This window comes from Quercus lobata, chromosome 9 (genome assembly GCF_001633185.2).
Source record: "Quercus lobata isolate SW786 chromosome 9, ValleyOak3.0 Primary Assembly, whole genome shotgun sequence".
Lineage (NCBI taxonomy): Eukaryota > Viridiplantae > Streptophyta > Magnoliopsida > Fagales > Fagaceae > Quercus > Quercus lobata.
Window position 1 is genome coordinate 33,926,115 of NC_044912.1, and position 17,515 is coordinate 33,943,629.

At 34.2% G+C, this 17,515-nt stretch overlaps 1 protein-coding gene across 3 annotated transcripts in view; it reads left to right on the forward strand.

Moving 5' to 3' along the window:
* The window catches only part of LOC115962176 (kinesin-like protein KIN-7C, mitochondrial), a 35,738-nt gene that overhangs the window by 12,646 nt on the left and 5,577 nt on the right, over positions 1-17,515 (forward strand). For all 3 annotated transcript variants that reach the window (XM_031081065.1, XM_031081061.1, XM_031081062.1), the window contains 12 exons: positions 90-197; positions 298-444; positions 762-944; positions 1,117-1,287; positions 5,456-5,695; positions 7,555-7,695; positions 7,792-7,917; positions 12,416-12,466; positions 12,572-12,619; positions 12,711-13,010; positions 13,170-13,904; positions 17,084-17,173. In XM_031081065.1, coding sequence (XP_030936925.1) covers positions 90-197; positions 298-444; positions 762-944; positions 1,117-1,287; positions 5,456-5,695; positions 7,555-7,695; positions 7,792-7,917; positions 12,416-12,466; positions 12,572-12,619; positions 12,711-13,010; positions 13,170-13,904; positions 17,084-17,173 — 2,340 coding nt within the window. The remainder of the gene's footprint in view (positions 1-89; positions 198-297; positions 445-761; positions 945-1,116; positions 1,288-5,455; positions 5,696-7,554; positions 7,696-7,791; positions 7,918-12,415; positions 12,467-12,571; positions 12,620-12,710; positions 13,011-13,169; positions 13,905-17,083; positions 17,174-17,515) is intronic.

A 17,515-nucleotide genomic window follows, 5' to 3' on the forward strand; every position in this document is an offset into this window, starting at 1 on the left:
AGAACTTTTCTTTGTAACTATTAAATCACATTTATGTTAATTCAGGTATGCATATACTAATTTTGTGAGATGCTTGTATGTTATTTTAGCTCATTTGCACGGTGACTCCTGCCTCTAGTAATAGCGAGGAAACACACAACACATTGAAGTTTGCTCATCGGAGCAAGCGTGTTGAAATTAAGGCTTCTCAAAATAAGGTTAATTTGATATTCACTTTTTATGTCAAGTATTGTCGATTGAAATTGAACACTGGCTCTTACTTCAATTTTTCTTCTCCCCACTCCCTGTCTTTCTTAGATTATAGATGAGAAATCTCTCATCAAAAAGTATCAGAAGGAGATCTCCAGTTTAAAGCAGGAGCTTCAGCAGTTAAAGCGTGGCATGATGCAGAATCCTGATATGGCTGCATTGACTCAGGAAGATTTGGTTACACTGAAGCTTCAGGTTTGTGATGTTACATGAGGACAGATAGTAATAATTGTTAGCATGCATTCTTGTTAAATTGTTACTGGGCTCTGTGCAAACATCAGCTCTACCATGACTCCTAACAAGTGAGCATGTACAATTTTGTTACTCTAGTTTGAGATGATGTATTACATTATGCTAGAATATTACCAGTATCTATCTTATGGAATTTTTCTCCAATTAGAAATAATCATGCTTCGTTCTTTAAACAGAGTTGGCTAAATTTCATTTTGGGTTCCATTATTTGTGCTGTTAGTTGCTCTCCTTCTGATATCTATTGTTTGTTGATGCCAAAGCTGGAAGCTGGTCAGGTAAAATTACAGTCAAGATTGGAAGAGGAGGAAGAAGCCAAGGCTGCTTTGATGGGAAGAATTCAGAGATTGACTAAACTAATCTTGGTTTCCACAAAGAATGCTTTGCCATCAAGCATTCCGGAAAGGCCTGGCAATAGACGGAGACATTCTTTTGGGGAAGATGAGGTATGTAATTTTGCAAATTTGTCTTGTGTGACAAACAGTTTCTTGATGGTCCAGAAGTATAGATCACTTGCAGATGTCAAATTGTAGTTTTATGATTTTATCAATAACTTATTAAATTATTGAAGAAGTGAACTAACATGTTACCATTATCCTTGATCCATTGTTTTTGCAGCTAGCATATTTGCCAGATAGAAAACGGGAATACATGATTGATGATGATACTGGCAGCCATGCTTCTGAGCTTTCACTGGAAGAAAGGGGTGATGTCACTAATATAGATGAGTTGGTTAAAGATTACAAGAGCAACAGAAAGCGTGGAATGCTTGGCTGGTTTAAACTGAGAGTAAGTTCCCCGATTCCTTCTGGTGTGGAGTTGATTTGTTTATGGCAGGTAAAAAAGGATGAATAAAGGATTTTAACTGATATCTCAACATCCATGCTTCCTTTGTTAAATAAAGGCTCTTCCTCTACTTACATTTTCTTTAGCCACCTTCTTCTTCAACTTCTCAATAGTGTTTGTAAAATGTAGCAACCATATAATTTTCTGTTCTCTCTTAATTCTTGGTAAAATGTATGTGCCATTGATCATGTTTTTTGTTTGGGCTCCAACTTGCTTGATTTGTTCAATATATTTATGCAATTAGATCTTGGGATTATGCGTACTAAGCATTTATTATTGTAGTGGTATTCTGAGTACGTGTACACTGCAAGTGAAGATGCTAATGGATTGTAGTTTGACTATTTAAGTGAATTTTATCCCTATTTTTTTTGGGTTAGTCATGGTGAAGGCTTCTAGGACTTAAGCATACATTCCTTTTGGATGCATGATGTTTTAAAATCAAATTATCCATTTGCCAAGAGCTTTGTAGCTCAACTAGCACCTCCTAGTGTTTCCAAGGGAGAAATCCAACGTTCAAATCCCCCATCTCCGCATTATCGAATTGTTAAAAAAAAAAAAAAAAAATCAAATTATCCATTTGAAGGGTTCATGGGGCATGCTTTAGATTGACATGATCACTATTTACACTTCATCTCCATACCTTATCATTAATTGGCATTTTCCATGTTTATAGTAGCCATTTTAATCAGTAGAAAGGGTTAATAATTGGTCTCTTTTTTTATCACACGGTTTTTGATTTTTGATGTTTGAAGTTGTCCATCTGCTCAAAGAATAGGGTGATGGACTTTATCTCTCTTGTCCTACTCCTATGGTTGCCATGCATGATGTACAACAGTAACAAAATATTAGTCCCTAATACTTTTGGGATTGGCCTCTCCTATTAGTCCATCACATTTGGCTTAACCATTCTCCAATAAGCTTGGTAAAAAGCCATAGTAAAACCATCTGGCCTGGAGCTTGCTCACCATTTATATGGCAAGTAGCTTCCAATACCTCCTCTTCCTCAAAAGGCCTCTCCAAACCTGCAGCTTCCTCTCCTATTTGTATTCATAAAAAGGAGTCACCTAAGTATACATGAAGTATACAGCTGGGGACCAAAACAATTAAATACACAAATTACAAGCATACATTAAATTATAAACTGAAGAAATAGAATGACTTCCTATGATTGACATCCAATCTGATAGCATTTTAAAGAAGAAAAGTTTTAAGTCTGCTACTATTCTTTCAAATTCTTCAAAACACTGGTTATTTCTCTCTTGCCAAATGCACTACATCAAACAATGAGGGACAACCATCCAAATAACACCATTATGATGACAACCAAACTTTCCTTGCCAGCATGCTAGGAGCTCAACCACGGTCTTCAACATTACCCAGTAGATACCAAACAAGGTGAGCACCATAGACCTCAGCTTGAAAGCAATAGGACAATATAATAAAAGATGGTCTACTTGTTCTCCATTGCTTTTACATATAACACAAATCCAGAATTCACACTTTCCAAACAAGGTGAGCACCATAGACCTCAGCTTGAAAGCAATAGGACAATATAATAAAAGATGGTCTACTTGATCTCCATTGCTTTTACACGTAATACAAATCCAGAATCCACACTTTCCTCTTGCGTAAATTATCAATCGTCAAAATATTCCCCAAAGCTGCAGTCCAAACAAAGAATGTAACTCTGGAAGGAACCTTTGGCTTCCAAATGCTTCTCCAAGGTAAGGACTGATTGCATTCACCCATTAAAGATCTTCAATCTACCGTCCAAACATTTGTTGGCAATAATAGCAAAATCCAAAATTTTCCTGCCTCCAATAGAAGCATTTTGGGAATCAGAAATAAGATTGTCCAAGTATTTGTTGGTGGTTGTGTATAGATGTATAATGTGCATATGTATAATCAGAAATAAGATTATCCAAGAGAAGCAATTGCATGACACAAGATATACCTGGTTTGGCAATTTGCATACGTCGATGGAGTTTCTGCTTTTTTACTGTGTCAAGGAGAAAATACAAGTGCAGCTGTACTGTACACGAAACAATAAACCTAATTTGAAGTGACAAATAGATAACCCAAACAACTGGACCAAAATGGGTTAAGAATGGGGCCAAAATTTCGAACCAAAACAAACTTTGACATGAAACATATGCTTTACCTAAACAACAAAGTTTTTTAGGCTTCTGTAACTTCTGTTATGCAAGTACAAGTAATCTAAGGAGCATGAACAGATAGGGGAGTGTTTGTGGCATGTCAAGAGGGAAAAGTTAATTTTTTTGGACATGGTTAGGTCTTGGTCATGGCACGACAGACAAAAAAAAAAAAAAAAAAATTGAAAAAAATAGGGGCCACTAGGTCTTCTCTCACAGTCTCACTTGATTTGCACTTTGGTCACTCAAATTGAATGTTGGCTATTCAGACTGGCACCGCTAGAAGCTCTTCTGCGATACCAGAAACTTGGAGAACTTGGAGAGCAAGTGAAAATGTGAGGTTGACCGAAAAACTTAGAGAAACTTTGACTTCAAATTGTCGAATTGAAGCTAGGCATCTTCAAGTTGGGACCCCGCCATACATAAGTCCCAATGATGAGAACACTGGGATTGGGAGCTCTTCTTTGTTTCGCCATTTGATTTGGAATCTGAGCCAGCAATGAATAGACTATGCTGCTAGTACTTGGGTATCATTATAAATAAATTTGTTTGTTGGGTTCTAGTTTTTTTTGTTTGTCTTTTGTTTGGAGTGTTTTCAAGTTGGGAAATGACTCTTTGATAAATTTTGGCATGATACATGGTGTAGGAGGCTTCCATTGAGGGTGCATTTTCCAGAGCTTTTTCGTATTGCAAGTCATAAGGATGCTTCTATGGCGGAAATTCTGTCCTTTGAAGGGGTGTTACCATGATGTCAATTTGATTTGCCTGCTCCAAGATTGGAAATTGGAGTTGGTTGCTTCTTTTATGGATCTTATTTATTCTCGGCAAATGAGATGAGGTGGGATGGATACACTTTGTTGAACTCCATTCTCTCGGAATGTCTTTGAAGTTGGGTCCTATTATAGAGTGTTACACGCTACATCTCATCAATGTTTTCCCTGGAAGAGTTTGCGGAAGCCAAAATTTCCTACAAAGGTTAGCCTTTTTCCTTTGGGCAACAGCTTTGGGGAAAATCCTCACTAAAAATAACCTGTGCCAGCTAACATTAGTTGTAATAGATTGGCGCTGCATGTGCAAGAGGGATAGAGAAACTATTGATCATCTATTTCTCCATTGCACGGTGGCTATAGAGCTTTGGACCATGGTTTTTTTCATGTTTGGGGTGTATTGGGTCATGCCAAAAGGTGTTGTGGAGCTCTTAGTAACTTGGAAATGTAAGTTTAGCAGGTGAGTAATGCTGAGATTTGGAGCACGAACCCTTAGTGCCTCATGTGGGGTCCTTGGTGAGAGGAATTCTTGGAATTTTAGGGGTAGTGAGAGGCCAGTCCATGACCTAAAGCTTTTCTTTCTCAAGACTTTGCTTTAGTTGATAAATGCTTCAAGATTGTTTCCTTTTACTGCTTTGCATGATTTTCTTGATCGTTGTGCTTTTAGCGCTTAATTTTGGTGTATCTATTGTACACTTCCTGTGTACATGGGTGGCTTGTTATTATTATTTTTTCAAATTTACTTTTAACTTATAAAAAATGTTAACAACTTTTGATTTGAATTAAGATGAACACAACAACTAAACAAGAGAGGTTTGGATAAGGCAAAAAAGCTTTGCAATGAGCTGGTGATGGAAAAAGAGTCCGAGTTTAATAACTCTTAATGAATTTTCTTTAAATGCTTGAGTTACAAGTCACTCATATTGTACTTACCTTTTCTTTTCTCCCCACCCCCCAACTAAGCATGAATTTTTCCTAAAAGTATTTATTAATCGCCATGTTCCCACGATGTTGAGTTTTTATTTTTATTTTTTATTTTTTATTTTTATATTTTAAATTACTATATCTCGAATTGTGTCGTGTCCATGTTCATGTCTATGCTTAGCAAGTAATAGATTATTCTTAGAGGCAGTGGAGTTATACTTTAACAATGGAACTTGCTAAACCAAGCCTTAAATTTTTCCTATGCAGAAGCCTGAGAATCTGGTAGGATTGTCACGAAGTGCTGATAGTGAAAGCTCTGCTAGTGGGTCACCTGCATCTTGTTCAAAGTCATCTCAAAGTAGAGTAAAGTTTAATGAAATGAAGGATGGACGGAGAAAATCAGTCAGTAGAAGGGGAGATGAATCTGCTGTTGTTGACTCATTTCCAGAGAGAACCCAGGCAGGTGACTTGTTTAGTGTGACTGTTGGAGGACGCCGCCTGCCGCCGGTAAGAGGAATCCTGACCACTACTTTTTTATGCTTAATTTTGCTTCCTATGTGTGTGTGTGTGTGTGTCCAAAGGAATCTTATAATAATTTGTGGGCCGTTGCATCACATTTTCTTGGGACAAGTTTTATTCCTAATTATTGAAGTATAACATAGCCTTGCCCATATATATAAAAAGAGCAATTCAATATTGCTTGCATGTTCTCTTTTGTGCACTGATCTAATTTCAGTCTGCCTACGGATGCACCCTGCTTATGTATCAAATTGTGATTGGATTTTAGCACTTCCATGTGGGTCCACCATAGGTACCTGAGCATGTTATATCAACTTATGCACCAACCACAAGTTGACAATTAAGTAGGGTGTGGATTTGAGTGTGGGAAGGGTGTGTCCCTAGCATTATTCGTCTAATTTTGTAATAGTATTATGATCGTTTGAATGCGTTAGTTAAATGAAAATTATTTTATTCACATAAGCTTATGTTTATGCTTTGATTTCCCTTCATGTACATCTTTAAAAATTTTTCAATAAGAACATTGCATAGTCATATCATGTTTTTATTGTCAGTTCATAGGAAATTTATTCCTTCCTGGAATAGCATTTGGGGAGCTCTGATGACAAGATCAATCTTTGTGAGGTCATATGGACTAAAACTATCCCCCTCCTTTATTTTCCCCTCTGGCTAAGCGGGAAATATCCACTTAATTTCTTGTTCCCAACTAGAAATTCCTTGTGATATGAACTCATAGGTCTGCTGAACTCTTGAATTGATTTTTTTTTTTTGATAAGTAAGAAGAGAATATTATTAATAAAAAAGCAAAAAAACACAAAGGTTTCACGGTAGTGAACAAAGGAAAAAGAACTAAAAAGAACTCTTGAATTGATACCATTGCAGAGTCATGTTCTGCTAAGCACCTTAAACATTTATGGCAAATATTGTAGATGTGTTTCTACTAAAGTGAATTCTATTCAACATTTCAAATAAACTCAACTGTAGCGAATTTTGTAATGAATTTATGATAGAAAATAATCCTTGGGTTGTTCTCAATACCAATTCATGGTATGCATACAGGGCATACAACAACCAAGCTTTAGTCCCAAAAATTTTGGCGTCGGCTATAGATCCTTAGTAGACTTGTTAGGGTTGATCACATGTATTTTTTCTGCCCCCTCAAACAAAAGGAAAAAAATGGAAAAAAGAAAAAAAGCAGATTGGTTTTCCAAACACAAGGAGATAGGGTTCATAAATGAATCTTGTGTTACTTTATTTCTAAAAACATCACTCCATGCATGTGTGTGTGCACACGCTAGTGTCAAGTTTGTAAGTTTTAACACTGAAAATAATTAAGAAAACATAATTTAATTTGCTAAAGACTAGCCTTATAGCTGTCATATGGGAATAGCCCTTGAACTTATGTGGTGCTGTTAACCAACTCTAAAATGAACTCTTATCATATCTGATGCTTTTAATCCCATGATCTCTTAAAAAATTGAACATGTGGTCCAAAGTCGTTCAGAATTTTTCAGAGAATAAGTAAACTGATGTAGTGCTGTTATAGAATATTGACTTGCTCTGTAATTTAATGCAGTCTTATATTGTTATATCATGGAACACAATGAGTGTCCGTTGGTCCATTGAACTTCATAACTAAAATATGGTTCTCTGTTAACCATCAGAAATATCCAGTGAATTGTTGATATGAAAAACTTTGACTATGAGCTTGATGATATGTACTCTTAAAAAAATTAGTGCATAGGGATTCATAGCAAGTTGGCAATGTTTTTAATTTTGATTGGGGATTCATAGCAAGTTGGTGATGTTTATAATTTTAATTGGGAATTGTTGGATGACTTTTTCAGACTGGGACCACTATTACAGATCAAATGGATCTTCTTTGTGAGCAAGTTAAAATGTTGGCTGGAGAGGTGGCATTGTGTACCAGTTCTCTGAAAAGACTCTCAGAGCAAGCAACTATCAACCCTGGCGATTCACAAATGATGGTGAGCTACCTCTCGATGTTTTTTTTTTCCTCTCATTAAGAACAAATTCAATTGGTTATCTTGGGTGACTTTTAATGGTTTTATTGGATATTTTAGGAACAAATGCAGAAGTTAAAGGATGAAATTAGAGAAAAAAAGCGTCAAATACGTGTTTTGGAGCAACGTATGATTGGATCTGTTGAGACAACTACACATGCATCAAACAGCATTGAGGTGTCTCAGGTAAGTACGCACCTAGTGGCACAGGTAGAAATTTACAGTAATGGAAGGAACTGTTTTAGCCATATATGTGTGTGTGAGAGAGAGAGAGAGAGAGAGAGAGAGAAAACAAAAGGAGTTTCAATATGAGGTAGATAAATAAATCTCATAAAAAAGTTTTCTATGGCACTACATAAGTGAAAAGCACTAATTTTAACCCAAAAAAGAAGAAAAGCACTAATGTTTTTCTTTTTCTTTTTATAAGTAAGTTTATTGACTAAAAGAAGAAAAAGAGGCGCCTCCAAGTCACAGGTTGTATTCTAGAGGTAGGTCACAATTCAGTTAAAATTTCAGCAATCAATAAAATCCAGAAAATTAGAGAAAGAGTGATCACTTAAGGCAGCCATCCAATCATATAGAGTGCAAAAAACCATCTTCACATTCATTGTAGATCATTTAAGACCTTTGAATGTCTGATTATTCTGTTCTTTCTAAATAATCCACATGATGCACAAAGGGACTGCACTACAAATATCACCACTACAGTGTCTGGCAAACTGCCCTTTCCAACAGGCCAACAGATCAACTACCTTTTTAGGATAACCTAAAGCACCCAAAATAGGAATAATACTAAAGACCATAGATCTCTACCATTATAACAATGTAATAGTACATGGTCAACTGACTCCCCATTCTTCTTGCATGTACAACACCAATCCACAATAAAAATGTTTCTTCTTCGTAAGTATCTATTGTAAGGATTTTCCCCATAGTAGCCACCCAAGCAAAAGAAAAGATACTTTAACAGGAATTTTTACCCTCCAAATACTTTTCAATGTACTTGGAGCTATTATTATCAAATTAAACTATCAAAATGGTACTTAACAAAAGAAAAAAAATCTCAAAAGCTGGTAAATTAGAAAGTCTATCCTGGCTTTGTAATGTTATTTATAATTATAGAGACTGAAATTTGTTTTATTTTTTCCTTTAGTTTGTTTGCTGTTAAGGGTGCTAAACCTACTAGTAAGTGAAATCAATAGTTCCAGAATATGTAGGGGACCTTGGTTTGGGGTATTTTATTTCTTTCAAGATTCCAGGAATTACTTTCAGTATATAGTCATTTTTTGGTTTAATGTTGTCTACAATGCTGTATACTGTATATGACAACAATGATGACAGTGATATCTATCAATCTCTCTCTCTATCTCTCTCTCTCTATATATATATAGATAGATAGATAGATAGGGTTGAGTTCAAGTTACACTTAGTGAAACTTTTAAGTAATGTTACACAACTCAATATTTTTTTTACTTGGTGCAAATTTTAACTCAACATTGGATTACATTTTTTTCTTATACACTCGATGCTTCCACCAAAGCAAAGTTTGCTTTTATGCCAAATTATTATGTCATTGAGTATGCCAATGACGTAAATGCATATGTTAATTATCTATAGGTGTACACTATATATATATATATATATATATTATTATTTTTTTTTTAAAATTTTTGGGTAAAATATCATTTTCGTCTCTAAACTTTCACAAAGTTTGTTTTTCATCCCTAAACTTTTAAAAGTTTGTTTTTCGTTCCTAAACTTTGTAAAACGTTCTACTTTACGTCCTTCCGTCTGTATCCATTAGTTTATGTCCTATATGGCCTAACGGAGTGTTGATGTGGCATTTGACTTGGACAAAACTATTTTATTTAAAAATTTTTGGACATGTGGCACAAAGTTATTGGCGCACATGGAAAAAGAATTCTGATGAAATTATCTTCACTTAGGGTTTGTTTGGGATCTGTTTTATTTTGCTGAAATTGAAAACTTTTTGCTGAAAGTACCGTAGATAAAAGTAAAAGTTAGTTAAAATAGTACAGTGAGATTCATGAATAGTACCAAAAAGTGCAGTGGGACCCATGAATAGTAGTAAAAATAAACTGAATAGTAAAATAAATTGGTTTTTTAATTTGGAGCCAAACGCACACTTAGAGTAGAACCTAACTTTATTTTAGAACCATGAAACCCAACACCCAAACCCCCATAGTGGCAGCCTCAACCGGCGACCCCAATCAGAGACTCTAAGGCGGCGACCCAGTCAGCTATTCCAAGGCGGTGACCCCAGACTGGCGACATTAATTTTTGGGTAGCTGGTATGAATCTTTATGTCATTGTGGAAGGTTTGCGTGAAGCTTTAGGAAATTTGAATTTTGGACTTAGCGTGATTTTTTTTTTTTGAAAACTGAGTTACTTAGTAACTGAGATGCCATCATTGTAGGTTGGTATGGGGTTGATTTTGTTGAATCTTGTTTCTGCTAGTCCACAGGCGCCACCAAAGCATCATAAAGTCTTCTTTGTCCTATTTGCACACTTCAAGGACCTACTGTAGTAAGTCAAAAGAATTGGAGAACCTGCAAGGTTGCGATTACTTATATTTGAACTGATTTCAGTTTTTCCTAGTCTTCTTTGATAGATTGACAGCCCCAAACAACATGAATACCATCTTCCAATTCCATTGAACATGCTTTGCACCATGGAGAGTTAAACCACCTGACGGTTTGGGGTCGCTGGTCGCCGATTTGGGATGGGATTTCACAGTTGGGATTGCCGATTTGGATCACCGGTTAAGGCTGTTGCCGTGGGGTTTGGGCATGGGTTTTTGTGGTTATCGTCATGTTATTATTGTTTCCACATGTCCCAATAACTTTGTTCCACATGTACAAAATTTTAAAATAAAATAATCTAGTCCAAGTTTGATACCATGTCAGTCCACGTAGGACATAAACTAACGGTTATAGACAGATAAACTAACAGTTATAGATGGAGGATGTAAAGTAGAATGTTTTGCAAAGTTTAGGGATGAAAGACGAACTTTTGAAAGTTTAGGGGCGAAAAAGGAACTTTGTGAAAGTTTAGGAACGAAAATGAAATTTTATCCAAATTTTTATATGTAAATAAACTTATTTAATAAAATCAATCAAGTACATGGGACTCTATAGGTGTGCACTAATTATTTATATCAAAATAATTTATTTGGTTGTTTTTATAAATTTTATATGAGAAACTATTTTTATTTGGAGTACTTATTATCCAAATAATAATAGATTTAGTTTATGACATTCTTCCTCAGTTCAGTTGCTTTGGAAACAACCGTAACAAAAACCATCAAGAGGTAAAAGCAAATTTAATGACACATGCAATTAAGAATAAAAAAAAAAATTATGCATTTAAATTAGTTAAAATAATTAATTATTTATGAATTCACTAAAATAATATGTTCATATTTTTAATTTTATTAATCTTAATTGTGAATTCACTAAGGTGCTGCAGTGTGGTACATTCTTTTTGGTAAATAATAAAACTTCATTGAATGAAAATAATCAACTACAAAGAGCTGAAGCACATAGGAAGTGTGCTGAGGTAAACATGAAAACAAATGAAACTAAGATGCATGAAAGTACAACTATTTTTTTTTTTTGATAAGTAAGAAAGATGTATATTCAAAAAACTACTAAATGCAAAGTAGCACAAAGCATATTAAAAAGTACAAAAAATGAAAACACTCAAAAAGTACAACTATCAAGCAAAGCAGATACGAAAGTAAAAGTGAAAACACTCAAAGCCGTTGTCCACCCAAACAAAGTATGGAAAAAAGCTAGTTTCAGGTCTTAAGTTGAAATTTCGGTTCCTTCAAAAATCCGAGCATTCCTTTCCTGCCAAATACCCTACATTAGGCAATGAGGGATCGTGTTTCAAATAACCCCATTTCTATGTTTATTGAACTTACTTGGCCAGCTAGATAAAAGCTCCATTACAGCACTGGGCACAACCCAATGTACCCCAAAAAGTGTGAACACCATTCACCACAACTCTCTAGCTACTGGGCAGTGTAAAATTAAGTGATTAATAGTCTCTCCAGCCCTCTTACACATATAGCAGGAAATAGAATTCTCTTCATTTGGCCTTCAACCTCATCAAAGCTTTAAATTACTTCTCTGTGATTGGTAAGACATCAGTATTAACCCTTATATAGTAAAATTTGTAGCATCCCTAGCATCACTCATAGGTGATACACTAATTATTTATGTCTAAGGAATTTATATGGTTCTCTCTCTCTTTATATATATAAAAAATATGATCAGGTGGTGTAATTTTTAATTTATTTAATATATTCAAAATTGCAGTGTTGGATTATATACATTTTCATTGTCCTTGACACGCCTGTCAAATTTTATGTTAATCAGATGTTATTTACTTTTTGATTAGTAAACTTATTATTATTTTTTAATAATAATAATAATAATTAAAGATGCAATGTGATCTCTGAACAACAATTTACATCTTTTAACTTCTTTTGATGAAATTTAATATATAAAGCAAGAACCAAGGCTGCAGCATCCTTTGCTATGATCGCTAATTCTTTGTACTTCATTAATATTTTCTAATTATTAATTTATTTGCTATGATCGCTAATTCTTTGTACTTCATTAATATTTTCTAATTATTCTATCACACTCCCATGTAGGCTCTTTCCAAGCTTGCTTCTCAGCTAAATGAAAAAACTTTTGAACTTGAGGTTTGTTATCCTATTTGCTTTGTAGCTGTAAGGATGGTATTTCAATCTCAATTTCTAAAGATATTTTACTAATTTGATCACTTTGTTTTGGGATGAGTATCCAAGATTAAATCAGCAGACAATAGGATACTTCAGGAACAGCTACAGATGAAGGTAAAATTCGAAAGCTGTGAGATTTCATTTTCTGTACTTATTTTAATGTTATATATATATATATATATATATTTATTTTTCTTATTGCAAGGTATCGGAGAATGATGAGATGCAAGAAACAATTCTTCTTCTAAGGCGACAGCTCAACTCGTTATCAGATAGAAGCTCCGGTAATTCACAACAAATTTCTGAGGCTGGGGCTACACCAGTCAGAACTTGTCCTGAAGGGTTCTTAGAAAAGAATGTTGAAGAGGGGAAAGGGATTAGTTCATATGAAGAAAATTATGCTGATGAAAATACTCCGACAAGTGTCATGAGCTTGAATAGGATTTTTAATCTGGAGGACTCGAAAGAGAGCAACAATGATTTGAAAAACCAAGTCCATATGCAGGTTACCCTTTTCTTTTTCATGTTTGGCATATTCTAAAATAGAAATTCAATGCTATCCTTGTTCTAACATCTTGACTTTTTGAATATTAAGATTTGAATAATAAAAATTTTCTTGTTAATTTGTTCTATTGGTGTACTTTAATTATTTTATCTTACTTAGGCTGCTGAGATAGAGAATTTGAAGCAAGAGAAAGTGAGATTGATTGAAGAAAAGGATGGGCTTGAAATTCAGACTCAAAAGCTGGCAGAAGAAGCTTCATATGCAAAAGAGTTGGCTGGGGCTGCAGCAATTGAACTCCGAAACTTGGCTGAAGAAGTAACTAAGCTGTCTTACGATAATGCAAAGCTGACTGGTGACCTGGCTGCCACAAGAGAGGCTCATTGCAGATCTATCTGTTGTCAGAGGTCTGTTTCTTATGATTTAAAACATGCTCGACCTGATGGGCGCCATAGAAAGCCAGACGATGGAGTTTTGGTTGAAGAGTTGCAGAAGGAACTTAATGCAAGATATCAGAGAGAAGCTGTGCTGGAAACCAAACTATCTGAGAAAGATCAAATAGAAGTTGAGCTACGAACAAGACTTGATGAAGCTAAACAGCATGAAGAAGATTTGGAAAATGAACTTGCCAATATGTGGGTGCTTGTTGCAAAGTTAAGGATGTCTGGCACTAATGCTGATGACATTTCATCTGAAGGGTTGCATGCATTAAATATATCACAAACCAGAGTTAGGAATGGATATCTTCAATCTAATGGTCTCTCAAATAAAATGTTTGAAGAAGATGAAGTATATGAAAACATGGATAAGATGAGTACATTAGAAGAATCAAGAGCTAGCTATCTGAAAGAAAGGAGAAGATGCAAAGAACTGGAGAGCCTTGTTTCCAGGTTGAAGGTATGCATGTTACAGACCAAACTTTTGAACATGTTACACACTATGTGCAGCCTTAATGTAGGTTGAACTTATAAATTTTGTATTAATTAGTAATTTCTCAATCATATGTAATTGTTTGCTGGTTGGTTGACTCTTGTGGCTAGACCAGAATAAATAGAACTGCATAACTCTATTTCTTCTTTTGTCTCCAAGCATATACCCAAGGTTTGACATTATTCCTTAATCATTCCAGAAAGGAATTGGACCCTCGCTGTCTCCTGCTATGTACAATTTTTAAATCATAGAATATTAACTTTGTTCTATACTGGATTTAGAGATTGAATTCTTGTCTTGTTTTTTTATTTTTATTTTTTATGTTTTATTTATTTAATTCAAATTGCTTCCCCCACCCCCCTCCCCCTTCTCTCTTGAACTGTGTTTAATGCCTTTTAAAAAAAGAAAAATGAAAATGTGCCTGGATTTGAAACACATTGCACTTATATTGATTCTGTCCAGTTTTGAGAGGATATCCATTGCATCCGCCATATTTTACAAATGGAAACCTATTTTTAGTGTGGGGTCTGTGTAACACCGACCTCATTTAAATTTAATTTAATTGCTTCTAGAGTGAAATTGATGAATTATTTAATTTATTTTGAAGGTGATATTATTTTATATTATGATCACTACAAAGAAAATAAATAAAAGAAGATGTAACATGGAGAGTTATTTTGTGGATTATTCATATTAAACTTTTAGTCTTCTTATCAGTTAAGGAAAATGATAAGAGATTAAAACCTATTTGGATTAGGAGTAATCTCCTTATCAGTTAAGGAAAGGGATAAGAGATTAAAACCTATTTGGATTAGGAGTTTAAGTGTTATTGGAATCTTTTAGAGTTCTAGCCTATCTAAACAACCTTAATTTGAGTTTAATTGGAAATAAAGTCTTGGAAGCTTATTTAAGTTTTAGTGGGTCTTAAAGTGTAAAGCTGAATTTATTTAAGAGTACTAATTAGAGCGGGATTGGTCTTCCTAGACTTTTGGAGGTATATATATATATAAAGAAAAAAGAAAAAGAGAAGAAGTAAGTGCTTAGCGTGTAAAGGTTTAAGAGCAGAGAATTAGGGTTTCTCTACATTGAAAAGAATAGAATAACGTGATACTACTAGAGCAGCCAGCAAGTTCATATTGTACTGAGGTAAACATTTAACTATACGTGCTTTATTGGAATCATTAAACACATCTTTGACTTAGGATTCATCATCTCATAGTCGCATGGAAGTCTTAGAAATTATATTGATATATTCAAGGGAAAATAGGCTATCATGGAAGTATCTAAATAAACGTACATTAGTTTATTGATTTTGAAAGAGATGCTAATATATATGTGGAGTAGTATCACCATTCTTTATAAGTTAAGCCTATATAGACATTCATAGGTGGTGTTCAATGGTATATATATAGGAATAGCAGATTGTAGTATTAGGGATTACACTACAATTATATACAATATGGTATAGACATGATGGATATTAGAAAGCTATGTTAGATTTAATATTGCGAAATCTTCACTGTGGCTAAGGAAAAGTTTTATAAGAGGACTTTTTGGTTATTCGAAACCTGTCTTTATTGAGTTATTTTATCCTTAATTAGGTTCTAGTTAACATTGTTCCGGACAATTGAAGTGAAGCTTGGTTTAGCAACTAGAGGTAAGTAGAATTAAGGTCATGACGTCTCTCAAGACGTGTATATTTATATTTATACATATTTACAAAAGTGAAGTTTCCAAAAACTTATACCATTGTCAATGCTTTATACATACCTGAATTTCATTATTGCTTGTGGGTTATTTTGAAACTGTATATGTTAAGAATGACTTAAAACTTTTTTTTTTTTTGAGAAAGTATTTATTATATGATATATGATTGGTATTGACAATATTGTAATAAAGTAAGAATGTTTTCAAACAGTCAGCTAGACAATTTGCAACCTTTGCCAACACAGGGTTAGGTGTTGGTTTTCGGCCGAAGTAGTGTTATTGTGGTGTGGTGCAGTGTTATCGTTTGCTCTTTGGAGCCAATGTTGCCTCTTTGAGGTTACTGTTATTGTTTCCCACGGGAATCACCCACCGAGTGTTTAGCAATTTATGTCTTTGTTTGGCTAATGTTTAATGTTTTCCATATCAAACTATTGTTTTATTGTTATTGACCTTTATAAGTGGAAAAATTATATATTACTATATTATATTGTTTCTACCTATTTAGTGTCTTATTGATTACAGTGTTATAGTTAAATGTTTTCTTTCTAACAGTTTTATAAAATATACTATATTACTGTTAAAACTATTTGTAAATGTTTTGTAAAGATTATATTTTGTCAATGATACTATTGTTTTATTTTGAAAGACATCCTCATGTTATGTAGTCTCTTATTGAGCCTCTAGCTCACCTCCCTTTCTCCACCCTTTTAGATTAGAGTAGTGGAATCTCTTTTGGTGGTAGATCATTGGAGCCATAGATTGAAGACATCTTTTGGAGCTATATTAGTTGATGGACTGTTATTATGTTTTATTGGTATAGTGAGCTTAGCATTCTTGAAACTATTTGGGATTGTATTTGGAGACTTTATGGTTAAAGTTTTAGTTTGATGGATTTTATAAGAAAGATATGATGGTTTAATTCTTATTTGTGGATATTTAATTATGCTATGTTTCCATCATAGCAAATGTTGAATATTTATAAAATAGGTCATGCATCTAAATCCTTGGTATGGGTTTGGGGTGTTACACAGTCTATTGCCTAAATGTCTCTGGTTATGAATCTCATAGTTTGCATTTCAAATTCAGTGGTTAAATGTTAGTGATGAAGATTATCTTTTGCCTGCTGCTGCACTAGAGGGCTATTATTCATAACTTCAATGGCATAAATCTGCGCAACAATACAAACATTTGATGACAAACATGTATGTTTGCTACATGATTTAGGTTATATATCTATCCATTTATTTCATGGTCTGTTCAATAGTCTTCTCTATGGCTGCACTTAGAAATTAAATGCATCATAGAATTTGTAAATTGCAAAGTTGATAAAGGATCTAGCTTTGTTGCATTTCATCTAAAATCTTCAACTTGGTCAGTGCAATTGAAATGCTTATCAAGTAATATCACCTGTGAAATTTAATTCCAATGTATCATATCAGGGTGAAGATGTTGCTGGTTTGGATGTTACTGCTCTTGAAGAACTGCAGAACCTTCATGTTGAAGCTATAACAAAGATTTGCCATGCAAAGGTGATTGCTTTATTTTCTTTCTTTCTCACTAGCTTGTTTGAATTTACTAATTTACCTCTTCGTGGCTTGCCTTAATTACTCTCTCTCTCAGCTGGATTTCATTGATTAACATTTTATGTTGTTAATGGATAAGTATTTGGAGTCGCTTTTTGCTTAGCTTGGATGGTGTACATATGAGGTCTGACAATGTACAGTTCTCAGAGTTTCTTTCCTCAAAATTTCCAGAATTTGTGTGGAGATTTTGAAAATTTATGACATATTCTAATCATTAAATTGGTAAAAGTTATATAGTGATGATCTTGTTATGGAAGTTATTTACTAAAATTCTTTATCTCTTCAAAA